The 27,615-nt window shown below is 41.1% G+C and overlaps 2 protein-coding genes across 2 annotated transcripts in view; one reads left to right on the forward strand and one right to left on the reverse strand.

Annotated features, from left to right (window-relative positions):
- ZDHHC15 (zinc finger DHHC-type containing 15) overlaps positions 1 to 9,839 on the forward strand; it is a 42,176-nt gene extending 32,337 nt beyond the window's left edge. Inside the window, exons 11-12 of the mRNA XM_026653081.2 lie at positions 3,577 to 3,659; positions 5,400 to 9,839. Coding sequence (XP_026508866.1) covers positions 3,577 to 3,620 — 44 coding nt within the window. The 3' untranslated portion in view covers positions 3,621 to 3,659; positions 5,400 to 9,839. The remainder of the gene's footprint in view (positions 1 to 3,576; positions 3,660 to 5,399) is intronic.
- Positions 9,840 to 12,936: 3,097 nt separating this feature from the next.
- UPRT (uracil phosphoribosyltransferase homolog) overlaps positions 12,937 to 27,615 on the reverse strand; it is a 24,274-nt gene continuing 9,595 nt past the window's right edge. Inside the window, exons 2-7 of the mRNA XM_024192889.3 lie at positions 23,677 to 23,719; positions 20,194 to 20,263; positions 17,873 to 17,935; positions 16,821 to 16,982; positions 15,822 to 15,920; positions 12,937 to 14,793 (exon numbers count right to left, since the gene is read on the reverse strand). Coding sequence (XP_024048657.1) covers positions 14,687 to 14,793; positions 15,822 to 15,920; positions 16,821 to 16,982; positions 17,873 to 17,935; positions 20,194 to 20,263; positions 23,677 to 23,719 — 544 coding nt within the window. The 3' untranslated portion in view covers positions 12,937 to 14,686. The remainder of the gene's footprint in view (positions 14,794 to 15,821; positions 15,921 to 16,820; positions 16,983 to 17,872; positions 17,936 to 20,193; positions 20,264 to 23,676; positions 23,720 to 27,615) is intronic.

Consider the following 27,615-nt stretch of genomic DNA (forward strand, 5'->3'; position numbering starts at 1 on the left):
TTCCCAGTGAAGAAAATGGTGTGTAATCATCTTGCTCTGAAACTTGGTGAAGTTTTGTTCAGCACCAATAGGTAAGGCCATTTTGGTTAATTTCACAGCCAGAGGGTTTTAAAAGTGGTCAGTTTCATGTTTTCAGATGTTTGAGATCTGAAATTTCAGGGTGTTATAACCGTGCTTCCTGCAGCTGGAGGAGGGTCCCAAAGGTAGAGGTGGGTCTGATCTCCCTCATACTGCTGGGAGCGCCTCCACCAGGGGCTCCCAGTGTCCAGTCCTGGCCAGACTGGGGTGGGATGGGACTTCCTCTTCCCCTGAACAACTGCTGTTTGGGGAGGAGGGGAGATCAGAGCCACCTCTGGTCACCTCCCTGAGCTGCAGAAAGCTCCATGGCTGTGCAGCCTTCAGAGCCTAGCTGAAACCAGTGAGGGTGCAATGCAGCCACAGAGCTTCCTGCAACCAGCGGAGGTAATTGGAGGTGGGTCTGATCTCCCCCAAAGAGCAGCCATGCAGGGGAAGAAGTCGTCCTGTCCCTCCCCAGCCCGGCAGACGAGCAGCTGGAGCCTGATGATGGATAGGAGCCCCTGGCTGGAGCGCCCCCAGCCCTGCTCTTTCCCCTCCCCTCCCCTCCAATAGCTAGAGTTCATGGGGGAAGTCTAATTTCACGGTCTGTGATGTGTTTTTCACGGTCGTGAATTTGTAGAGCCCTACCACTAGGACTCGAATTTCTTCTAGAATACAAAAGTCAAACTAAGAGTATTACAGAGTTAAAGATCAAAATGAAAAAAACAAAGTTGGGTATATTGTGTAGCTAGACATGCTAGGAATTAGAACTTCAGTCATCAGAACTGGAAGGTTAGTTTTCCCCTCACTCATTTTGGGAGTGGGTGGGGAGCTCTTTCTGTTTTTATCCAAATAAAAGTTTGTTTTGGGTCTGTGACTCAGATATTTTCTGGTAAAGACATTCTGTGTCCCCAGTCAGTATTGTTTTATGGACAGGTGCCTCAATATTGGAATTCAGTTGGTAGAACTAGGAAGTGCATGTAGTACATGCCATTTACCCTTCTCCCATAAGAGCAAATCCTCTGTCCCAGCTGCGAGCCTGACTAACTGGGTTTAGCACAATGGAGGTCCCCCGGGGGGGACGTCATCTTCCCTCTAGGTCTTTCTGTGGCCACTACTGCAGCATAGGGAATGGCCAGTGAAGTACTGTAGTTGTAGTTATACCTGCCTACTGCCCAGGATGGTCTTGTCCGCTCCCCAAGTTCCAGTAGACTGTGCTGCAGGGAGCCTTCGTAGAAAAGCTCCGCTGCATGCAAGGATGCTCAAATCCAGTCTCCCTGCAGCTGAACTGCATTAACTCCATAATGTCTCTGGTCCACTGAGAAGGGTCAGGATTTACCTTGTAATGAATGATATGAAAGGTCCTTGTTGGATAAGCAGCACTCAGTCCTGGAGTAATTCTGTCCCTTGAGAGGCATGTTTTCTCCAGACCTTGAATTGTTGCACCACTTCCTGTTAGTGTAGATAGCAAAGTTCTGTGTGTTTATAGCTTCTCATGATACTAAAACACGTTTGTGAGGAAAAGATGAGAAGAGATAGTGAAGCTTTGTTCTTGCTTTACCCCTCGTTGTTTAGGACACTAATTGACTAGTGCCAAAGCTAGAACTGATAGAACATGAACTTCCAGCAACTTTGATCATGCTGTCTTAGAAAATGGCACTGCCAGTCACACCAAAAGCAGAATGATTCCTCCCCTGATGTATTTAAGTGGTGTGTCTCTCCTCTTGGAGCTTCTGCAGCGCACACCTATGATTGCTCGTGCACCTGCACTTTATGACAGAAATAATAAGAGCTGCTCTCATCATCAGAGCCCCTCCTCTAGGCATATGCAGAAGAGGAAGTGACATGCCACCGAGATAATTTTAAAAAAAAAGAAAGAAAAATGCTTGATCAAGTGTTGCTGTATAATGTTCTCCTTTTTAACCACAACGTTACAATCCATTGCCTGTGCTGTGATTGATTTTTTCTGAACATAACCAAAGCGAACGCCCAGCATAATCTTAAAGCCAAAAGCAAAAATTGCAAAGGCAAACTACCTGTGGATAGTGTTTTAAAATCAATGTTAGGGGAAACTGGGAGACTTGTGAATACAAGATACATGTTACTGAAATTCAGGAGGGGGGGAACACCATGATCTGGACTAGAAGATGTATGGAAGCAAATATTCTCAGTTGCCTGTATCTTCACTGTAAGATTGTGTCCTTTGGGTGTTGACCTTTGCTCTGACTTTTTTGTACATAGATTTGCTAAGGATTGTAGCATTTCAGTTAGAATGAAAAACATTCTGAGCTTCTTGATCAACCAGAAACCAAGAACACTTACTTCCAAATGCACTTTAATTCTTGTGTTATGGCATTTTTCTGATTTCATTAATGCTGTCCTTTATTCACAAACATTTTCTCTCTCTAATCTATCTAGTCAGGAAGTTCCCCCAAATGACATGTGCTGGCAGATTATAAAATAGTCTTATCATTTTTTTTCTAAAAATTCATCTTGAATGCACTTAATATCCAAATCCTGAATTTGTTGGTGCTATGTGTGCTTGGATTCTGTGGCTGTGGACAACAACTTTTTAAATATCTATGTACTATATGATGTTAAAAACTAATCACACAGGTGGATTTAAATGTATGTTTCAGGGCAAGTCAGAATTCTAGATAGAATTAATCATATGTAGTACTTGGATATGTAGTACAGTAAATTTGGGAGCATAATCATGAGAGTAGAGTTCTTCCTGAATTGATCACATATTCAGTTCCAGCCTATGGCAGACTCCACTATATTCTGTGTAATAGTTGGAAGCTGATAAACACCGATTATCACATAAAGCTTCAAATGTCTGAAGGCACCTGATTTCAATGTTACTCATTAGGAAATACTGTATGCATGAGAACTGCCTTGACTGCAGTTGAGGAACTTACTGCAGTGCTCTGACCAGGAGGAATTAAATAAAGAGAAACCTCCCTGTCCTGAAAAATCATCAGTTAATTTGCATAAATCCTTGAAACAAAGCAAATCACCTCTTTTTCATTGTAGGGATAAAATTCCAATGCATGCAGATACATGTGATAGAAGGGGATGGATTTATTTGAGACACAACTAATATTGCTTTGCAGTATCTCATTTTCTAGCCATCTCTTTCCTTCCAGTCAAAGTATCAGCACCTGAAGAGCTATAATAACTGAGTATTTGGATTACATCCAGAGCAATAGCAGCAAGACAGTATAATTTTCTGACTAATCAGACCTGAAACATGCCATTAAAATTGGAAGATCTTTACTTGTCAAAGTGGCTGTTAAAGCCTGTGACATGGAGTGTGAATCTGATAATGCCAATAAATAAACTCTCAGTTTAGAAATCAGCAGGGTTACCCCTGATGGGGATGAATGTCTGATTTTGTTTAAAATGGTGCTTAAAAAATTATCTGTAACATTTAATAGCTAAAGGTGTATTTGGAGCATAAGGATGACAGGAACACTATTCTATCTATCTCTAACCATTTTGTTTTCAATTTTATAGGTTACCATGAAGGTTCATCTCTTGCCATAGAAATGGAGACATAGCGGTTTGCAAATCTGATGGTACAAAACTCACTCAGACAGGTCAGCACTTTATTTTCAGGTGGCTCAAGACCGTCTGGCTCTGACATGGGACTTCTTCTGAGGCCTTGTCATTTAACCTTTGTATCTCTTTCTGTGAAATAGGATAATAATGCCTCATAGGGACACTCTGAGGATTAATTATGGTGTGTTTGTACAGAGCTTTGAATAGAAAAGTCTGAGATAAGGTAATAGAGGTTGGGGTTTAGGGGGTTTTAATTTAATTTAATGTTTTTAACCTCCCAGGACTGTGGTGAACTGTCAGCGTGGTGCATAGAGTGTTGCCTACAGTATTCTCTCTTCTTGTTCAGAGATCTAGAAAATAAACTTTACATATCTCTGACCTATTTGTGTGAGCTAAGAGAGCCCAGAGAAGCCCCCTCAGTTTACACACCCCAGAAGAGTACTGAAAGGCATTTAACTTGTAGGAAAGGATAAAAGAGCTGTGAGGTATTTGATGGTGGAATGTGGCTGGGCAGTATATTCCCTAAGATTTAATCACATCTCTCCCACGTGTGACCACAGGAATGAAGATCTGTTTCATGTACTTCCAAAAGTGGCGGGTAGGGCCTGTGGAATAGGGGAGGAGTTGGGAATAGCCATGCTACATGATAAATTCCTCTTCCATGCAGTCAGGACTAAATTATAGTAGCTTACAATGCTCAAGTCAGTAGTGACTCTCCCATCTGGCTTTTTCTCATCATGGAGGGGCCTGCGTATAACAGCAGATGGCATGGGCTGGGAGAGGAGTCAGGTCCTTCATGTCAGAATGTCAGTGATCCATCAATTTAGCTCCCAGACATTCTGGTCTTCACCACATTGGGAGGATGCCCTCTCACAGCTCCACTCAGTTATGAGTTGTCCCCTCCTCGAGTCTCTGCAAAGGAACCATGCAATGAAGCAGCACTCACCTAGGAGCCAGAGATCTACTCTTTCTGTTCTGTAGGTAGGGCAGTGGGTTGACAGAAGGCATTTAACCCTTAATTTGCTCAACATGTTAATTGTAAACTCTATGCTAACGCAGCATAATCCACAACTAGGGTGACCAGATGTCCCAATTTTATAGGGACAGTCCCGATTTTTGGGTCTTTTTCTTATATAGGCTCCTATTACCCCCCACCCCCGTCCTGATTTTTCACACTTGCTGTCTGGTCACCCTATCCACAACCTAGTTCTGTGCTTCAAAGAGACGATTTAAGGCTAGGTCTACACTAGAGAATTCTATTGGTAGAACTACGTCACTCAAGGGGTGTGAAGAATCCACGCTGCTGAGCGACGTAGTTATACCAACCTAACCCCCAGTGTAGACAGCACTATGTCGGGGGGAGAGCTTCTCCCGTCAACATAGCTACCGCCTCTTGGGGAGGTGAATTCGCTACGGTGACAGTGTAGTAACGTCTTCACTAAAGCGCTACAGCTGCGCCGCTGTAGTGCGGTACGTGAAGACAAGCCCTAAGACTATTTGATAAACTACTTGTTATAGCTTTTGAATATGCAACCACTTTCTTCTGAGGACAATGCTACCAACCCAGGAAGGAAATGTTGCAAATCTTGATAACATTGAAAGCCACTTGCTGCCCTACACCCATCAAATATGCTAGTGAGAAGGCAAAGTGTTTCCTCGAAGTCTGTATGATTTAAAATAAAGAATGTTGAACCCAGTATAAAGGCTGAAGCAGGCAGGTGTGAATTGCTCTGACAGAACAATTCTTAGTTTATTTTTCTTGTTTCTTTAAATTTCAGCTTCCTTCTCAGGAACCAGCATCTTCTCTTTGCACAGACTTCAGAATTGAAGGTCAGGAAGCAAATGGATCTTCAGGATAAGAAAACATCATGAAATATTATCTGATTGGAATCCTAGACTGATTGTCCAGAATACCTGCTGGGCAGATCTTTCGGGGCTTTACAAGTTCAGGGCGTTTTAAAGTTAATGTCTGAGTGGAGCAGTTTCATAGAGAGTGGGCCAGGGAAGACTGGCCTGGATCATTCCCTTTTAATAGATACAATTATATATAGATATATATTATCTGTAATAGGTGAAAAGTGTTGGTGTAAATGCATTTCCACAGTCCTTTCCATTGCTTCAAACATCAGGCACTCTAAATCTCAAAATACGTCAAGCCTTTATATTCCCAGGCAGGCTGTTTATCTTGGGCCTGATTCTTCAGCCTTTACTCACGGTGAGTAAAATTTACACATAAATCAACAGAATTTCTTGAGTAAATACTACTCAATGTGAGTCAGGTTTGCCAAATCAGGGCCTAAATTGGAAGAGCCCTTTGTGTGTATGTGCAGTGTATATTTAGATAACCTGCATATACATTTGCAACTGTACATGTGCATAAAATACCTGCTCATGCTGGCAGAAGCAAGGTTAAGGAATATGCCAAGACCACTGATGCTTTTGTCTAGAAATGCATCATCCTCAGTAGGATTTTGAGGTTTACTGGCCTTCAAGCACAATCCTGTAGCAGGTACTCAAATGTTAAAGGGAATTTTAGACAATATAATGACTTCATTTAATTCCTAGGCCTAAAGTATGGGAATCTAACAATCACACAGAGCACATTCTTCTTCCCTCTCCCACCAGGATCCGTGTTTTACAAAGGTTTTTAATCATTGTTTTCAGTTCCATAAGCATTGATCTAGAAGCAGGTAAATTGGAAACTTGCATTGAATGTATGGCTCCAGCGGCTGTGATTGGAGCCCAGCCTCAACAAAGATGGTTTTAGCCCCATAATGCTGGACACAGCAGCTGATGTATTATATTAGCTCAAACTTGTGCCCGATTAAATGTATTGACTGGTGCTGTAAAGATTTTTCAATACCAAGCTGTGGTCAAATTTTCCAGTTACTTTGCATTCCTTTGACTGCACATCATTGTTCCAGATTTTTTTAAACTAGTTTTGCAATCAAGAATTTTATACTAGGTAATGGAATTTGGAGTTTGGTTTGTAGATGTTATGCAGTTCTTAGGTCTAGGTCTTAATTTTCTCTTTCCACCTGTAAGATTCAGGCTTGGCAGCTCCATCATCATCCATGCTGGAAATTAGATGCGTGTTTCCTAATAGTAATGTCTGGGACAATACTAATATTAGTCCTTAAGCATAGGTCATAAGGTCAGTCATTATGCTCACTATATACCATTTTAGATACAGCTTTTAATTTAGTATCAGTCTTTACTTTCCTGTTGACAGTCCCTGAAACAGCAAGTGTGGATGTGATGAGAAACTGCTTGATAAATGTTCAGTGACAAAGGCCTTGTCTACAAAATAGACTTTTTTCCCCCTGAGATTTCTCTCTTGCTTCTATGAGAGGAGGATATACCAGTAGTAGCAGCAGCTGGAAATTGTAGGGGAAAGAACCTGGTGTACATAACACCTCCTCCTCCCACCTTCTGTCACAGATATAAATCACTGCTTTTGGGAGAGATGTCTTTCATCTCTGTATTTAAATCCTGGAGCTGGTAATCGAACTCTTGCTTTCAGCAGCAACATATTTTACAAACATCCAATTAACTCCTAGAAGCTGGGGTAGGTGGGACTGCAGAGCACGTCCATATCTTAGCGTAGGTTCTCTACTCATCTCTTTTTTGAATGTGTTAGCTAATTAATTTGTACATTGTACAGATGGGACCTCGGACACCTCTTTTGGTGGCTGTTCTGTTATCAGGTGGCTCTTGAAAATTTTTTTATCAAATCTAAATCTGCCTTTCTTTAGTTTAAGCCCATTACTGCTTTTAATACACCCATAGTCAACTTCTGTAAAGGCTTGCTCCTTTCATTACATTATTTTCAGTGAAATATTAAGGAAAGATAGCTGTGAAATCAAAGCAATTGCCTAATCTCATGCAAAATGTGTATAAAGTGAGATTTTCAAAGGGAGAAATGCAGTTAAGTGTCTAACTCCCATTGAAAATCAATGGGAGTTAGGTATCTAACTGCTGTTTATGCCTTTAAAAATCTTCCCCTAAATCACTACTAACTCTTTAAAATGCCCTATGTGTAAAAATGTGAAGATAAGGATTGAAGCAGGAAGCTGGCATATTGTCTGTAAGCTTGATTGTATCCTTCAGGGCAGGAAGAACAGCGCTGTAGCCAGAGCCACATGGAACTCCTGGAGTTTTTTAAGTAGGTTCTTATATCTCTTGTTTTGTTTTTCTGTTTACAGCCATCTAATTGTATCGTTTCTTGCCAAAGCTAGCTGTACAGTGATAGCAGGAGAGTATCTAGAAGGAGCTATAGAAGCTGCTTCTGTTTGCTCACTGGTTGCAGTTCTGACCTCCTTCTTTGGGTAGACCACATCAAGCTGCATTTCCTGTTGCAATTATCACTAAAATGGCAGGCCATCAGTGTTTATACAGCCGTCCAATTCATAACGGGACAGTCTGAAGTAAGTTCAGGTCTTTTGAAATACTGTTTTGAAATGTCCATGCTTAATTTACATATTCTAATTAAAAAAGCTATTCTGTAGCCAGGTAAGGCTACAGGTCTCCTTTTTAAGGTAACTTGGCAACTATCTCCTGTCCAAAAAGAAACTACCAGTTTCTTAGTGGTTCAAAATGCACTTTAAAAAAATCAGTACCTAACATTCACAGTCATCAATTTTTACAAGGCTCAAAACTAAATATGCTTAGAGAATAAAATAAATGCTGAAGCTCAATCAAAGTGAAGCATGACAAATATAGTACAGAGCAGGAGTGTCTGAGTGACAAAATAAACCAGTTTTCAAAATAAACCTGTTTGCTTTTAGAAGAAATGATCATACTGTGATTGCAGATCTAACTTGTGGATGCTGCAGTCCAAGAAAGAATCTGAGTACAGAAAACTATTGAACGTAATTATGCCCCAAAATGAAGAGATACAGTGTGCCTTTATTTCTTTCCCTAGAGATATTCTGCAGCTGCCTTCTTCAAGGCTGCATGTAGATGAATAACCAGGTCCTTTGGGGAAGCCTAGCACCTCATAAAATATTTCTACTTTAGTTTCCCTGCTTTGATGGTGTATCGTGCATGACTACAGCCCTACTCCTAAGGTCACAGATGATGACATACTAAGAAGCAGAACACTTTCAGTCAGTATTTTTCACCATTTAAAAGGATTCTGTCAGCTTGAAATCTAGTCACCATAAAAATTGAGTTAAATAGTTTCGACAGTACCTGTGATTTTGTTGTGGTTTTACAGTCAGTTTCCTATTTATTTTTTAAAGTGTTTTTTCTCCCTTCCTTCCCTGTTGCTGTAGGAAAGTTGTGCACAAACATCAGGGGAAATGCACTATGCACACAATGCTATGAAAAGCACTAAGTAAATGCACTGAAAAAACAGAATGTTTCTCTAATCATTGTTATAGGTGACAAAAGGTAAAATATTCAGCCGGAAGTGTGATTTTTAACGTTATTATAACCCTTTTAAATTTAAGGGTGCATTTTCTCTTCCACTGGTGCTATTTGCTGGGCATATTTTTAATGCTGCATCACAGAAAGATGTTTAAGTCCTATGATATCATCAGGATCCAGTTCTCTCTGTTCTTGCCAAGGAAAAGAATAGGCTTCACAGCTGTAAACTGAATCCCAGAAAACAGGAGTTAAAGCTCTGTTAAACTTTTGGAGCACAATGCTTCTAGCAGGTCCCACTGTTTATTTTTAAATGGTGTGAATGCAATACTCCTGAAAGATGCCAGATTGATAGCCCTGCACAGTGTACTGTTTAGCCACAAACTGGGCACATCAATACAAGCTTTCCCTGAAGGGAACACCTCTAGGGCTAATATAGCTGGCAGTCTGCTTTGAGAAATGAAGGCTTGAATGGACAGAGAGAGGCAAGTTGCCAGTTAGTGCTCTCTGTGGTGGCTTTTTGTGCTTTGGATGTGGGAACTGGATTGAAATCACTAAATTCAATTTATGTAATTCACCAAACAGCCATCGGAGAGTAATTTTTAGTCACAACCAACCTGGACTGAATTCAAACCAGAGACCTAACGTCTCTTTGGAAACACTAAACATTAATTTAGATCGAAGTCTAAAAACCTGGGTATTGAACCCTCCGCATGCAAAGCACGTTCCCCTGTGCCCTCTGCCCCAGATCCATTTTATACTGATCGTGGTGTTCACATCAGATAAGAAACATGCATTTGTCCTATCCTCCTCTTCCTCTCCCCCCCCTCCCCCCCATGACCGTGAGTACTATAAACTCCTTCCCCAGTGAACGTCACCACATGCACAAAGAATGCTGTGGGTGGATTTTACTGTAATATGAATCATTCCGTCAAACTTCCTGTCTCCTATGAATAACAGTCCAAAATATCCCACTGACAATTATCCCCTTTACATTCCAGATACCCTGCTCTAACAAGCAGGTAAGGCATCATATTGATGTCTGCATAGGGTGTCTTGTGACAAGGCCTCTCCTTGGCCAGTGAATTGCTCTCCAAGGAATTAGTGTTTATAAGCATCTCTGCACTGCAGTTTGTTTTGTAAATCTGGACTCTTGCTGAATCAGTGTAAGATGTTTTTGGAGTAGAATAAGTTTTTGTATTCCTTTAAACAGGAAGCAGTACTGTACATTTTTAATAGACTGTACTTGTTGCATGTAGGTGTACTGTAATCAGTAAGGACTAGGAAGCTTTCTATTAGCATGAGAGTGTGATGAATGTATACTTCCCAGAAATGGCCAGAGCTGTGGTTCAGCAAAATCTACAGTGTATTCTAAGTGTAGGAGGTGTGTACTCTGGCACAGGCTAAAAGCACAATTTTGTACCAGTTACAGGACTAGCTGCATAAAGTCTGTATGAAACTTGAATGTAACATGTCAGGAAATACTTCCTTTGTATCTAACCATGGGGGATGGGAGAGTTGAGATTTTAAAGATGCGTTCAGGGAACAACTGCCTTCAGTACAGTTGTTAAGCCAGCACAGCAGACTTGCCATTCATATGGCTGACTGTTTCACAGAAGTGTTAAGAGAACTGACCATTAATAATTGTAAGCAGGTTAACAAAACATTGCTGGACCCTTGCCTGTTAGGCCTGAGTCAACTCAAAGTTACACATTCTCTTTTTGTGTCTGTGGTACAATGTTTTGAAACTGATCTACTTGAAAAATGTCTTGTTCTTATTGGTATTTTTCAGTTGTCAGCAGGCGTTCTGCTGCAGAGCATTTCAAACTGAGGTTTTTTTCCGCAAACCATCAATTAAAGTATTTGCATGGCAGAGTTGCTTTTTCATTAAAACTAATGTTCTGTCAGCAGCTTGGAGGGTGGCAACCAATTCAGACATGGGGCATTAGATATGTACTTTTCCTGATCATTTCCTCTTTTTATTTCATCTCTGTTGTTTCACTTTTTTGATAATTAACAGTCCACCAAGATGATATCAGTTTGTTCATTTTAGTTTTTACAGGCATTATTTCATTCTGTTAAAGAAGAACACAAAGTGAGAAGAGTTTTTCCTTCTGATCACATGCAAATGACTTACAATTGATTATTTTTCAGCCAGCTGCATTTTTTCCTTTAGTTACTAAAGCAGTGAGTGGATGGAATGGGCTCTCAAAAAATGTTGTGCAATGTAATTTCTTGGTTTGATGTCAATTATTTGTCGATGGGTATCTTTGCATCTTCCTTGTCATTCTGATTTGGTTTTTTGTTCAGTGCGGCAAGATCCAATTTTCTATATTTTCTTTTGAATGCTTTTTTTTTTTTAAATCATATTTTACTGTTTTCTGGCTGCGATTTGGAATGTACACATTGAAATTTTAAAAAATGGTATTAGGTTTTACGTTTATATTTCAAGTAAGACCAAAAATCTTTTATGCCTGCAAAGATGTTGTTTAAAGTATTCATTCTATATCAGGATTTGAGGTTTGCAGCAGCATCTGCAGTAAAGCTGGTATTAGAAAAATGCATGATTATGTTAAAATACACAAAATGGACAAAAGGGTCATTCTTGCTCTTTTATTTCAGTTGTGCTTAGGAAGAGGCATTCTTTTTGCACTGGGTGCTAATATCAAACAGCCCATGTAATGCAAAGGTGATTTTACTAAACAGAACTTTTTTGCTACTTGTAACTAACTTTGCATTTACTTGTGACCAAATCCTGTACCAAACCTGGACAGACAGAGGTGTCTTTCCCCCACTCGCAAAGCTGCAGAGCCTGTGCAGTGTAGTATCTATTACAGATTATGTGCTTTCCTTCCATGCAGGTGTGTGTATCTGTGTTTTTCTTTCTCCCCTGGGCACTGGTGCTCAGTGAGCCCTAAAGCTGTTTTGTGGTGCATCTATAAATAGTGCAAAGTTATGACACGGGCATCTGGTATCCTAACTGTGCAACAAACCATCCTGGTTCTGGTGCAGACAGGGCCTTCCTACATGGGTGAAGGAGACGAAGCGCTTGTCTACACATGAAAGTTATTCTAGAATAAGGTGGAGTGTGAATTTCAAGTGCAATGGCTATTCCAGAATAACTTGTGTGTAGACAAGCCCCAAGTAACATAAAAATGTAAGTTGCTTCATTTAAGCAGGGAGCTTCTATTTTAACTTCTGCCAGTTCTTTTGTAAGGTTTTCAGTGTATCCTCATTTAGGGACTGACTTGAGCCATCATTGAGTCAAGGGAGATCCCTGTTCACTAAGTTTAAAATGGGAGCATTTCAGAATACCATGTGTTAAAAATTCTTACTTACCTGTGAGATGTAAACTCACATGTTAGAGTTCACTTTTCATTAGTTATTCTGTTTAATATTTTACTCTACTTCAAAATCAATTTTGACTGGTCAGCTTCACTCTTTACTGCACAGGCATGGGTTTTGTTTGCTAGGGAAGGTGTGAATCAAACTAAACAATTGATCCAAACTACTCATAACTAGTTTGGTAAAGTTTTGCTTGGGGAGAAAAACAATATCCATAAGTTTGGGGTAAAAACTACTGTCACTTGTCCCCTTCAATATTAACAACCAGTGTAGAGAACTTTTCCTTCGCCCTAAGATAAACTAGCATAGTGAGCCATATCATGTCAGCAACTTTAAACGGGACTTCCATTTGATTTAAATTAGTTCTGCCTTATATAGACACCCTAACTTACTTGCTGGCGCAATATGGCCCTATGTTCATACTAATGAGTGTTTTCTTTGCTTTTTTGAAATGCATCTTGGAGATTCAATGATTACTGGAGTGTTCAGCTAAGACTGTGATAGATTGGAACTGCATGAGGTTTTCTCTCTCACACTTCCTTATGTTAACAGGGGGGCCAAATGTTTTCCATAATGTTATGAAAAGTCTGACAGCATTGGGAATGTTTTTGCGCAGTTTCAAGAGTTTTTATTAGCGATGCTGGCGTTGGTTTTTAGTGTCAAATGGATTTTTACAAAAACTTTCTGTACAAACCACCATTTTTATTGGCCAACAAACATTCTCTATATTTGATGTGTAAGTAAGTTTCAGTAGCACTTTCAAGGTGTTTTTATGGTTTGAATACTGTATATTATGCATTGTTTTCTACTATTTGTTTTTTTACTAGAGAATCGCATGGTTTATACTGTACTGCAGTAAAGAACTGCATTAAAATTGTTTTATCTTTACATTGATGTTGATTATTGGCCATAAGTTAGTCCAGAGCACCATTTCACAGGAAAGGTCTTGTAAGCCTGAAACAGCTGTCTGGGGATAGGAGGATGTGATAGCCCAGTCCCACCTAGGAGAGGTTTGAGAAGATCTCAAGTGACAAGCTCAATTCCTGCCTCCTTTGCCCTGGTGAAGGGATACCTGCACCAGCTTGTCTTTTTGAGGAGAACTTGCCTTCCACCCTTTTACAGGCAGGAAGTTTACCAGTACACCACCCTACAGCATTTAAGTGTTGGGATATCTTTTGAAGGATATTAAGTACCATGTTAAGGTGAGGTACAAGTTTTACAAGCAGGCAATCCAGTTGCTATCACTTATGCGACAAACAACTTTTTTTGCTTCTCTTTCCAGAATAAACTGTTCGCGCTAGGTAGTCCAAAAAATTACAGTAAGACAAGACCCTATTTTGTTGTGAACTTGAAGCTGAGGGACTTAAATATTTTACAGTAAAAATTATATACCAAAAAGCTAGAACGACATTTAAACTGTTTCAGAGTTTTAGCATGGGTTTAAGAAGCATTTAGACCTAATTACTAGACATAAAATGCAAGATGGGTACCAATATAAACCCCTTGCTTAGGAATGCTGGCTGGTAGACAGGGCTAGAAACCAGGCATCACTTCATCTGACAGTTTACTTATCTTTAAAATGGCTAATAATTACAACACGTATGTAGCTTAACACATAAGCGTTTTAATAAGGCACAATTGCTAAGTATTTTATAGAGAGATTTTTTTGAAGACCGTACTGTTGCCATCTTCAGCAGTAGCCATTTGAGCATTTTCACTACAGTGGCGAGTGGATTATGGTGGAAGGTTTCTTTATTTTTTAGTACCACAGAGCTTAATGAGGCACCTACAAAATGTTTTACTATGTGGAATTAGTCCATAGAGAACACAGTGACCTAAAAAGAGTTGAAATTCATGTCTGTGAGCACCATCCAAGGGCCAGAAATCTACCTCTGGTGCTAATGTCTATGCAGAGTTCCAAGTGCCTTCATGATTTTTGAATTATTAAAATAAGCTGTAATGACTACACCAGCACAATGCAAACTATACCAACATAAAATGAAATGTACGTTGCATGCTTTACAGCATGATTTTATTTTGCTATTGCAAAGAGCTACAGTACAGGGTTATGAAAGAATAAATAAGTTAAAGCACTGAGTGTGTAGCAATTTCCAAAAGCACATTAAAGGGCCTTTAGTTTATAATAATTGAATGGGCTTCATTATTGCATTTGATTCAATTTTCAGAAAGTAACCAAACAAAATGAATGTAAGTAAAATATTTTTCCCCTCTGACCAAAAAAGATTTTAAATATGCCTGCAGCCAGCCCTGCTACAAATAATAAAACGTAGAAAAAACACCATTGTAATATCATACAGCAACATATTGACATAACCAATTTGTGTTAAGTGTCTCAGTCCGTTCCAAAATACTTCTGTCCAAAGTGTGTTGGTGCAACAGGATGAACTTCTGTAGTTAAAATTGTGATCTCTGGGAACTCCTGGATGATAGATTTGGCACCTTTTAAGGAGGAAAGAAGAAAATAGTTGAAATTACACTTTGTAGTTCAGCCCTGCGCCTGTAGGATTTTTATAAGCAGTTAAGCAGAGGATGGTCCCCTGTAGGTACCTCACCTCTGCTGTTCGATCCACTTTTTGCATTTACACCTGGCTTGTGCAGCTGACTGGCTATCAGAAAGTCTTTAACAGCTTTTAAGGGTTGCGTATAGTCCTACTCTGATGAACAAAGTAGGTACAGGCTACTGTCAATTACCTAGGTCTACTGCATGCTAGTGGCAAGAATTTCTGCTAGTGTTAAATCTATAGTAGCAGGAAACCACAAAAGATCCCTCCCCCCAGTTTAAAGAACTGGCGCTTTCATTTTTGAAAACTGATTGAGAAGTCAACAGCAAGAAATACATGGCTATGCTAGCCCCAGTTGAGAGCTAGCCCCACTACAGTCCACGAACAAAAGGTAGCTTTGCAGTGCTCTGTAGGACACGGGCACATTCTGTGTAACTGGCTACCATGTGATTCCTGTTACCAAGAATTTTTCACAGCTGCAATTCTGCCCTCAGTCCTGAGAGCAGGCCTGCTTTCCTTTTCTGCTATGTCTGTTTGAATTTCATGAGTAGCCCTGACAGGCATTAGAATTTCTCCATTCTCCCACCCTACTAAACAGAAACCAAAAGTCATTCTCAAAGCCCCAGATCTCAGCAGAATAAGATGGGACTGAATTCCTTTCTTAACCAGTCAATGCCACTGTTATTCACAAGGGATCGCTATTGAGTCATACGACATGACCTTTAACAGAGTGGAGAGGAAAACTGAACCAATGTCTTTCACATCACATTTTATAAACTACCACAACCACCTTTTGTTTTGTTTACATTTTATCCATTCCTTTCCTCGATTTATGACTTTTCTCCCACTTCAGTCCCCAAATACGACTACATTAAATCAGCTCACTGGAACTCTTTAAAAATCTCAGCCTTGTGTACAGTTCGGTGTTGCGTGAATAACCTCCTCCCCCCCATTCCTTCAACTTACCATGAGGTGTGGAGAATAGGCTTAGCAGGATAATGACACTTGGTTGAACGCCATGTTCTATAAGAACTTTTACAGCTTCAATGACAGTATTGCCAGTGCCTGGGAGGAGGGGAAAAACAAGACTGTCCTTATCAGAAAAACTTCACAAATCATTTGGAACTAGAATAAGCAGAATTCACATTCAGAGGGGATTTGGGTGCCACCAGTACTGGCGTGTAAGTAAATGGAAGGAATATGTCCCTTTTCTACTGCAGTACAGACCACTCACTCTGTTACCTATGGAAGCTTAGTCCCTTATTGACACTATCGCTTCTATGCACTAAAATGCTGTATTAAGAGTCTGACTCAAAGTCTATTGACATCAGTTGGCTCAGGATCAGGCCCTAAGGCAAGAAATCACAGTTGAAACAGAAAATGGCAATCAAGAGTTCCCGTGAAGGAGCAGAATTAAGTATTAGAGAATTTGCTTCAGCCTGACGTAAGCTCTACCAGCTTCTGAGGCTCTTTGGTGGCATTAATTAGTTTAATTTTGAAATAATTTAATATAAACTGTTAAATAGAATTATTAATTTTTAAATGTAAAGTTAGCGTTAACTAGTATTTAATTAAATTGAAATTTTGAAGTGTTTAGTTCTAATAGTTCTAAATCTTTTCTACACTTACATACTAAAATTTATGTATTAAAAAAGCAATTTACAGCAAAGCCCAGTTCTCCCCCACCCCACATACACAGTGGGTCATACTCAAGCGATTTGCATCACATTTATTTTTACCTCATTCGATCTATCGCTTCAACATCTGCATTTTAAAGATAATGCCTGAACAACTAATGCAGTCTGACTAAGGCTTATTCTAGCAGAACTTGATAAATTCTCTGCTGTACTTCCCAAGGCAAGCTAAAATCCTACTAGTAGCCACTGAAATTCAGGGAATTTTACACAGAACACCCATTAGTCAAACAATATTTAACGCTACCTAAGAATGCTCTAAGATACTCACTCAGTATTGGGTACATGAGAAGAACTTTTCTCCTGTAAATGTCTGGTGGAAACTTGGCATAGTACACTTTGGCTCTCTGGGTCTCTTCGTCGCTCTGTATCAGGATTTTTCCTATTCGGATGGATCTGCAGCAATCCCGTAAGCCTTGTTCCATTGCCTCTCCTTCAGTTTAGCAACAACAACAAAAACCCTGTTACACACCAAGGAAGAAAGCACAAGCAGCTACTACTACTAAAGGGATATTCAATATTTAACTATGGTAAGGAGATTATTAAACCAAATGACTAAAATCACAGATTATTAACTGGAAATTTTCACTCTGCTTAGACAATGAAGTTAGCCTGATCAGTATCACTCATTGGTCCCAAGCACTAACACAAGGCTGGTTTTCCAGGATATAGCAAATCTAAATCTAAAATAGAGCAACGCTTCCTACAAACATTTTGATCATTCCTAATCAGTATGAAAAACCCCTTTGAGCACTGAGAAGGAAACACATCTGCAACTCTCCAGATACTGATGCAACATCATGACGCTACAGAGGGGACAGAAAACATTGCAGCAAGTGGATTTTAGCCTCTTGCTGTTAGATCTTTAAGAACTGTTGCTATCAAGCTGCTAATGAAGTTAGACAAAAAAACCCACTAGCATTCCCCGGAATGTGCACAATTTCTACCAGTAGCCACAGTTTATTTGGAGAATTGTCCTGGGGAGGAGAATTAATGGCAACGACTATGGGGGTTTCTAGAAGCAGAGGGAGGTCTTGCTCCATTTGAATGTCCTCGACCTAGAACCCCTTCTCTAGCAGCCACAGAAAATCCCCAGCAACTGTTCTATTTCCTAAGGGGTTAATAAAACACATTACTTGAGAGTGGTGGGTGTAAGCTTGGTTGGAACAGGACACTTATGAAGAGAGAAGAATGGCAGTTGGAGGACTTCGGTGAATTTTGTTCATCAGAGGAAAAGGGGTTGTTGCTGTTCTTAAAAGCAAAGTGGTAAAGAGATTTAAAGAAGAGCTTTAAACACAGACACGTTAAGAAACCATGGCCTACCACTTCTCATTATGCTGACTCCACAGTTTCCCTTCTCAAATTTCACTCCTTCATACTTGTACCCTGTGGGAGGAAAGACAGACCTGATGGTCAATGGAAGTCATTGTTCCTTTTTAACCCATTTGGTGCCCCTTTAGGTTATAGTCTTAAATGATCTTCCCATGAATGGAACTAACATCTCTCTAAGTACATACTGTATAAAGAGGACTACGGATGTATGCCATACTTTGCATGGACCAATAGTATGATAGTGTGCCAAATACTAATTGGCCTAAAAAAGTGAAGGACAGAGGAACAAAACCGTAAGTTGGCAAAGGGCTGGTAACATGGGGTTTAGAAGAGAGCCTTCCCTGCTGTAGGATTTTAGTATAACTACTCGTATTCTGGGCACACTTCTTATGAAGGATGCCATACAAAATAAAGCTGAATGGTAACTTCAGAAGAAGCCAATGGATACATGCCAGTGCGGTGGACAGATACCAGAAATATGAAACTACCCGAGTGATTTGATTTGTGCAAGGAATAACAGGAAAATACTATGAGTGTGATGGGGTCAGCTGAAAGCCCTGGAAGCTAAAGCCCTTTACTTATTCAAAGAACAGCTTGGACAGCAGGGCAAGCTTCCCCTGCCCAAACGTTGTGCTTCAGTCTTAATACCAAGGCTGGTGCAGAGTTCAGTCTACACCTGTGGAGAATGAGGGAATTATGTGTACTATTTTTTATAAATATCAAAAGCCCCTGTGGTTCTCTGTGTGATGTTACCCAGCCTGACTGCCAGGAGATAAATCAAAAGAAGCTGTTAAGAGGGAAGCAAACAAAAACTGAAATAATGTCCTTGAGGAAACACTGGGAAAGCTGTTTATTGGAAAATAGCCTGGATGAAACACTGGGAAAGCTGTTTATTGGGAAATAGCCTGGATGAAGCCAGGAAGTGGGTAAGCAAGGTTTACTCTTCCCAAGGCTAATCCTAGGATCAAAAGGGATGCTAAACCTTAAAGATGCTGGCCTCGGGCAGGAGGAAGGGTTGAGTGAGTGGCCAGAGGCTGCTCAGGGAGTGTCAGCAACAGCTGCCATCCTGGCGAGGGAGGACAGATACAGAGGAGGCAAGCTGCAAGCATGACAGACTGCTTCTCCCAGCCAGAGTTGAGGGTTACTCACAAATGCTGGCAAGGCAAGATTACGGTACAGGTATGGGGAAATGTGTATAGGGCTCTGTTGCATTAACTCTTTGCTCTGGATGCTACGTTCTTTTGGGTGTAAGAATACTTAATGCTTTGTTTTGGAAAAGCTGCTGTTTAGTTGCTTTAACTAGTAAGAGGGTTTGAGAGCTAAAGTGATATAGGTGCCGAATGCTGTTGGGTCTGTCACATTAACTCAGTTGGGAACACAGAGATCTGGTCGGTCCATGTGGTGCCATCCAGAGTGAGCTGCAGGAAGCCAGGCCTGTCACCTAACGGGAACATTCAAGAGGTCTACAGCACAGTTTGCTCTATAACCATGACAATGGCCCAGTCAGAAATCCTTGGGCGTTCTTCTGCAAAGAAGCTACCACCTGCAGTTTGGAACACAGCAAACTCATTTCACAGAGTCCACTTAACAAACAGGCTTCAAGTGGTGTCAATTGTTGATTGACATGGACTGGATTTGAACCCAGTGTTCCAGAGGAGAAAGGCGACACCTGTTAAACCAGTAAAACAATGTTAATCTGTATTACTTTTAGAACCGCTTTCCCAAATTCTAGCTAATGCTACACTGTTTCCTGTTTAACCTGTCTTGCCTGTAACCTCATATTTGGCTTCAACAGGAACAAGCCAAAATGATTCCTATGGGTTCTCTCTAGTGTTAACACACACATGCTTCCCTGCTGATGTAGAAACTAACTTCCTGCTCCTTTATCATCACTGCCAACTGGTCCATGGTTGTAGGCAACAAGGCACAGAGAATTTTGCAAGGCCTCTTGAATCTGCCTAAATCCCCCCAACTCTCCTTAATGGATAAGTAAAACATCATCAGTTTTATTTTCATCATCATCACAGTAAGGGCAAGTGAGCACATCTGGCACCTGGACTGGTAGGTATATTTTCATGATGATTTTGCAAGACTGATTTAAACTCTTACTAAATAACTCCTGTGTGTTTTGCTGAAGTGTATTAGTCAGTAAGGTTTGGGTTTTTTAAATGTCAGGAAGAGGGGCCTTAATTTTGCACTCTGACCTGAACGTTCAGCTGAGTCAGCCTCACAAGGATTCTAAGTTCTACTTTACGTATAGTATGAAGCTTCTACTGCCAGCCCTACCAGCTGGGGAGTAAACTCCCAGTTACCTGTTGGAGTGGTCACTGTGCATTCTGTATATGGTAGCTGATTTAATCCCTCTTCAACCACAAGTCTGATCTGTAGAACCAAAGGAAAGCATCAGCTTAGAGAGGTTTCTTACCCGTCAATGTAAGGTACCATATTCTAGTAGTTTTACCAACATACAATGAACGTGTCAATAAGGTTTTCCCCTTGCCAGTTTATTTTCACATCCCTATCTCCATTCAGGAGCTGCCCCGTGGGCTGCCCAGAACAGCCTGAACCGCAGCACAGTAAACACAAAGCCAAGTTCCCCAAGGCAAGTCAGTCGATAGAGAAATATCATCACCCCTCCCTTTGACACCTGTCAGTTGTCATTATTATGGGATGCTCTGCAAAGAGATTGCACGTTCACAAACATGGCCCAGTTTTAGCAGGGATATCTCTACAGGAGACAGAGCCAGTAAATTCCACAGCCTCAGGTGACCTGAAAACCCCTAGTCCTCCCCCAATGATAGCTCTGTAGCTGTACCCCAGGCAAGGTTATTTAAAATGTATTAATCTGACCCCAGGGATGATTTCCCATGAAAGGAGCTCCAGGTATTAAAGATTTAGAAAGTAGAGCGAGCCAGCGATTCAAAGCCCAGAATGCTCAAAAAAACCTACAGCCAAGCAAAGATGAAAACCCATTAAGCAAAAGTCACTGTATAATGATAGAAATGAGGCAATCTCTCAAAGGACTGAACACATATATTTCTCCGGTCAATGGATAAGTTAAGGTTCATCTCCACTGTTCTCACTCCAGGAACAAGGCAAAACCCACCAGGGGAATCTTTTCCATCCTTCCCTCTCAACCCAGTTCCCAGTGCAGACAGGCTGTCTGTTTAAGGGAACTTCTTCAGTTGCAGTCAGTGCCAAAGGCCTTTTGATTTTGAATTTCAGTAACTTTATTGGCATGACAAGGTTTATGAGTGTTATCAAACTTAACACCACAAGAATGTCTATTTAGAGCAAAGTTTTATAGTGGGCCACATTCAGAGGTGATGGACAGGTTAAGTCAGTGAGTGAGTGGGTCAGAGTTGGTGTAATTCACACATCCAGGGGCCAGAAGACAAGAAAAGCAATTAGCAAGATTCTGTAAGTAAATGTCAGGAAAGATGGATACTTTCATTTTTCTCCATGGCATATAAATGCCACCAAACTGCATATCAGGAAGTGGGTCCAACTGAGTCCTGCACCTCCACTGGCATCCCCTGTGAATTTGGCCCAGTGTGTCCATTTCTAGTCTGGTAGTTCCAGCTAACAGGAAGCTGTCACCGCCAAATTTTTCCCTTTTTTAATGCGAAGTTTTCTTTCTTGCTCTTTACTGGCACATTCTAATCCTGACAGCTTGAAGGAAATGTTTTGATATTTCACAATCAAAGCTCTAATCCAAGTCTTTATAATGCTCAGATCATCTTCCTAGGCCATTATTTTAACCATGTGCCTCCACTAGCTTCCCCTTCTCCTCTACAAACACCAGATTTGTCCTCACCATCACGATTTAGCTGCCTGACGCACCCTTCATAGATGCATTAGCACATCAGTGACAGCCACCTTCACTCTGCCAGCCTTTCCACCTATTAGTCCCCTTCTCCCCATAGCACCTTTGCACACACTCTCATGCCACCTATCACATATGGACTAAGCTGCATGAAAAAAACCTGTACCGCTAAATTTATCGGCCTTCAAATCTCTCCCTATGACTCACCTCTGCTGTGACCCTCCAGGAGACTGCTAGCAGCTAGTGCCAGGCAGGCAAAAAGCTAAATTGTGCTCACATCCAATCCCACCACTCTGTTTATTTCATCCATCTGTTACATTTTGTCATTTGGGCAGTGACTGGATTTTTATTAGGTTTGTACAGCGCCTAGCACAATGGAGCCCCAATCTGCCTGGAGCTCTAGGCGCTACCAAAGTACAAATCAAACAATAAAATATACAAAGCAAGACATCCCACAATCCTAGGTATGGGTTCTCCATTTCTTCCCTTTTCTTAGGAGGAGGAGGGACCAGCTATCTCTCTAACAACTGTCAAGCCTGTTGTATGACCAGCAGGTAGAGGCAATCCCGTGAGCAGCAGTTCTAGATCTGTAAATGTGCTAGTTAAGCAAGACTCAGCATGAGCCTGAGTTTGGCTCAGTGACTGGAAAGTGGCAGCGTGCAGCAGTGAGGGAGTAGTCTGTACATCCCGGAGACTGGCACAACACTTCCAGGAGAATCTGAGAGGGCCCAGGATGAGGACTTTCACATTGAGGAACTGCAACAGGGGTAAGTTAGGGTTAATTAAGGTTTTCTCCTGCCTGTCTTGCAATAGCCATTGTTTCTCTTCTATCAAAACTTTAGCAACATATTTTTGACCTATCTTCTTTTTTTGAAGTGATTTGATAGCCAATTCACTGGGAGGAATACCCCTTTGAGAGTAGAGCATGATGGGAACCCTCTCCAGGGTAAAAAATAAAGTGCTTTCAGAAGGAGCTCAGTATGGTAAAAGCTCTTGTAGAGAAAGCATCCTTGACTGAGAGAACCGAGCTCTGTTAATGTTTAGTATGGCTTATATCTGGCTTTCTTTCGGTTGAATAGTGTTTGAATTTATTAGTGTTGGACATCTGGGCTTTAATATCTTTGTTTGAAAATCTGGACTCTTCATATAATAAGATTTTGGGAATCCTGGGAACCCTGACAAATAGGAACACTGAAATGGAGCTGACCTAGAAATAGGTCTTTCACATTCCGTGTGTATCTTCCATGATTGTCCTTATCTGCTTTATTAACTGTCACAAATGTGTGTTTAAAACAAATGACAGTTGTTGGAGACTGTGACACCCCATATTCTTCATAGAAATATGGTTATGATATGAATATGGCATAACTAAGATATACTTTATGCAAGATGGGTCACGTAAGATATCATTGGAAAGATTATGATTTACTGAATGTGATTATCCAATTTGTATGCATGTATCATAGTTTTAACATGTTAGCAGATTGAAGTAAAAACCCTAGGCTCCCCAGTAGTGTTACTTTGACCTGTTAATATGTACTGGTGGAGGTATAGGCTCTTGGATTATTATTACTATTATCTATTTGTAATATTGTGTAGAACCCCATGTTCAGGCCATTAAAGATCCCAAGGCACTTTTAACAAGAGTATGGGTGTTACTCAAAGGGAAATTGAAGCAGGCACTTCTTGCTTACCTATGTTTCCCTAGCATTCTCAATTACCTACATGCTTTTCACTTCTGTCCTAACATAGTAGCGTGTGCTGTTAAAACAGCTGCTGCGTTCCTCAGGTGGCTGAAGGTATTTGTGAAATCCTTTGGCATGAAAGACATTAGGAAAGTTACTGTCAAACAGCATTCACTTTGTATAGGAATGCATCGCTCTCACCGGATGACTGCTCCAGCATGAAAGTCCTGTTTAACACAAGTGTCACAAAGCACAGCAAGAAGAAGAAGAAATCCTCCACCTACCAGACGATCAGCAGAAAATACGAAGTCCCCTCTACTGGCTGTCCTGAAAAAGGTAAAAAAAAGTGCTAAATTAAATTGCGGAATAACTTTTATTTCGGTAACACTGATAAATAATTCAAGGATAGTACATTGTACATAGCAGGAGTTCTCCGCATAACTAATTTCTACTGGATAAAACTAATTGGAATCTCTTGATAGTGGGTAACTAATATTCACAGAACGTAAAGCTACAGCCAGGCTTGCCTCTAACTATAGGCTAACATTTTGCAGTGCTTTGCCCAATGCGATTAGAATATGAAAACCTAAGATTGTTCTGTAAGCTTTCCATGAGAAAATCTGATCTTGCTTCCACTCCCATCCTAGTAGGCCACCCAAACTATCAGGTGTTCACTGCTTGAATTTACAAACATTGAGCTTGATATCCTGCTTCCAATCAAGTCAATAGTCAGAAGAATTGCCACCAAATGGGAGCAGTACTGAGCCTCAGGAGAATAATACTGAAAATATGGCAGACCCGTGGTACATCCTCACCTGGAAAACTGTGTTCAGGCCTGGTCACCCAATGTCAAAAAAGAGAGCAGACTCAGGAGGAGTTCAGAGATGGGTGATGAGAATAATTAGAGGCATTGAAAAATTGTCATTGGAATAAAGTAGGAAAAGATTGGGACTGTTTAACTTATAGTACCATGATGAAGTTATATAAAACAAAGAATGGTACAAACGATCATTCCCACGTTCCTAATAAAAGAACAAGGAACATTCAAGGAAATTTTGAAGTGGCAAGTTCAAAACTGATTGTCACAGGATATTATTCTGGTCAAAAGCTTAGCAGGATTTGAAACAGATTAGTCACTTATCTGGCTAACAAGACTATCCATCATTGTTATAAGCTTAAAACATAAACAAGAGTTTCTGAAGGGGGATAGCTCTCCAGCTTTAAAGCCTAAAGCAACTTCTAACTAATGCGGGAGAGGGGTTTCAGAGCAAACCTTCCTTGGTGGGAGGTTATCCCATAAATACCTACTGCAAAGTTTCTTGCACTTTCTGCTGAAGCATCTGGCATGGGTAACTATCGCTGACAGGATACTGGATTAGATGGACCATTGGTCTGATCCAGTATGGCAGTTCCTACATTTCTTTTCCTGACTACTGGGCAAAAGTACTATATGACATCAGTGTGTATATTCAAACAAACTGAAGAACTCTCCCCTCTAATCTGTTAGATAACTTGGCTGTTACCTAATAACAGTAAGCAGTTTTCAAATAGGGTGGTAGGTTTGTTTTTTAAGCATCTGTCCCTTTTAGACCCCTATTGATGTGCAGGGGAAGGTTCAATCCAGATAATATTTCAGTGAAATGTCATGGAAACATTATTTACGGAAGATTATTTTTAAAAATTCTGTTTTGTATTAAAGCAACAATATCACAAAGAAGAGAAAATATACTGAGGCAATACAGCCATGTTCCGCTTGCTGTCAAAACTAGAATGAAGGCACCGAGTGTATTTTAAATGTCTGCCCTGCTAGAAGTGGAACATGCAGGGGATGCCACCCTCCACTGCCCTCCTAGCAGTGAAGTCATCTCACTGATGTGTTATGCACTGCTGAGTCATCCAGCTTTGTACAGCAGTCAGGAGCATATACCCTGCTGCTTTACTGTCTTCAGTTCTATATTATTCACTCTAAACACCGCAAGGAATAAAAAGCCTAAGTAGAATACAATAAAATGATCACATACAAAAGCCACAATAACCTTTAAATACCTACACTTAAATCCTGCCTAGTGTTAAGTCTGGATTTTAAACAATACAGACACACTACTGATCTAAGCTAATGAAGTTGCTTCTATGGAAACCAGAGATCTTGGGTTCACTAGACTTGATTTTATTGTAAATTGCAATACTACAGGTTTTAGCCTCCAGATCACTAAATCTTATCTATCCCTGCCATGAATGAATGAACTTTTGTGAGATGATTTTTATAGTCTCCCCAGCACAGAGCTATAAACAAGAGACTACAGCAGTGTGCTCCCGCATAACCAATGTTTAAATGTACAAGTACACACTCCATTAGAGGGTTCAAAATTCACATCCATTAGACTTAAACTGTGGGCAACCACCTCTAACTAAACTGGAAAGGTTGCAAAACTGAGCAAGTTTGTGAAAACGTCTTGGATGTAGAGATTAGGAAGTGGGATGGAACCTATCGTATCCCCCAGTCTCCTGTACACGTTCCCAGCTCCTGTTAACATTAATGACAGCTACATAAAGAAAGCAAAAGGAACGTGGACAGCTCTAGAGAGAGAAGTGGACTAAGTCAGTAATGACGATTCAGTGGACTAACATGCTTTCTTATCCAGTATGAGGCAGTAGAAGGACTAGTAATAATGCCAATTATTTTAACATCCTTAGGCTTCAGGGGCTGTACTGACAATAATGCCAGGACAACACCCTGGTGATGGCAGAAGAACCTAAACAGAACAGAAAGGACAGAAATACCCACCAGCTATTTGTGGTGTTAAAATACATATATTAAGACTTCATCTTGCAGACACAAGGTTTATCCAAGAACAGTCACTTGCCAAATGGGCCCAAAGCTTGGCCATCCTGTACTTTGTCACATGCCGCTGACCAGAGCACCACAGCATGGCATGACTCCATGGACACAGAGTTTTGTAAGTATCCTAAAAGGGGAAGCCCATGGAGTGCCACCCAGCCCACAATGGTAAGAGCTTTTTTAAAGTGTCTGAGATTTTGCCTGATTTTCCGCACCATATTTTGCAGCAGATACCTGATAGTTATTGCAACTGCAGGATTGCATTAACTTCCCTGATTCCTGGAGAGAGGGGAGCAAGACTTATTTGCATGAGCTCCCACTTCCCCACGCATCTCCCACCATGGAATGAACACAGAGCCCCCTGTGCTCCTCTTCTGCACTAGCCCCGACTGTCCTCAGGATCCGGTAGGCTAATATGGAACTAACCTGTGTCAGAGTAAGGCCTGGTCTACACTACAGGGCTAGGTTGAATTTAGCTGCATTAGGTCCATTTAAAAATGAATGCGTCCATACAACCAACCCCGTTCCGTCGACCTAAAGGGCTCTCAAAATCGACTTATGTACTCCTCCCCGGCAAGGGGAGTAGCGCTAAAATTGACTTTGCTGGGTCGAATTTGGGGTAGTGCGGACGCAAATCGACGGTATTGGCCACCGGGAACTATCCCAGAGTGCTCCATTGTGACCACTCTGGACAGCACTTTGAACTCCGATGCACTAGCCAGGTCCACAGGAAAAGCCCCGGGAACTTTTTTATTTCATTTCCTGTTTGGTCAGCGTGGTGAACTCAACAGCACAAGTGACCATGCAGTCCCCCCAGAATCGTAGAGCGTAGAATGTTTCTACGCTCCCCCTATCATCTCCGTCCCTGAGGTTATCGCAGATTAGAAAGTGAAAAAAACCGCACTCGCGATGACATGTTTTCCGAGCTCATGCAGTCCTCCCGCACTGATAGGGCACAGCTTAATGCATGGAGGCATTCAGTGGCAGAGGCCAGGAAAGAATTAAGTGAGCGTGAAGAGCGAGGGCAGGACGCGATGCTGAGGCTAACGCAGGAGCAAATGGATATGATCAAGTGTCTGTTGGAGCTGCAGGAAAGCCAACAAGAGCACAGACCCCCGCTGCATCCACTGTATAACCGCCTACCCTCCTCCCCATGTTCCATAGCCTCCTCACCCAGACGCCCAAGAACGCGGGGGGGGAGGCTCCGGGCACCCAGCCACTCCACTCCAGAGGATGGCCCAAGCAACTGAAGGCTGTCATTCAAACAGTTTGATTTTTAGTGTGGCTACAATAAGCAATGTGACCTTGTCCTTCCCTCCTCCCCCACCCCACCCAGGCTACTTTGTCCATTAGCTCTTTTTTTTTTTTTTAATAAAGAAAGAAT

Source organism: Terrapene carolina, unplaced genomic scaffold (assembly GCF_002925995.2).
Source record: "Terrapene carolina triunguis isolate 2854851 unplaced genomic scaffold, T_m_triunguis-2.0 Scaffold131, whole genome shotgun sequence".
NCBI classification, from domain to species: Eukaryota; Metazoa; Chordata; order Testudines; family Emydidae; genus Terrapene; species Terrapene triunguis.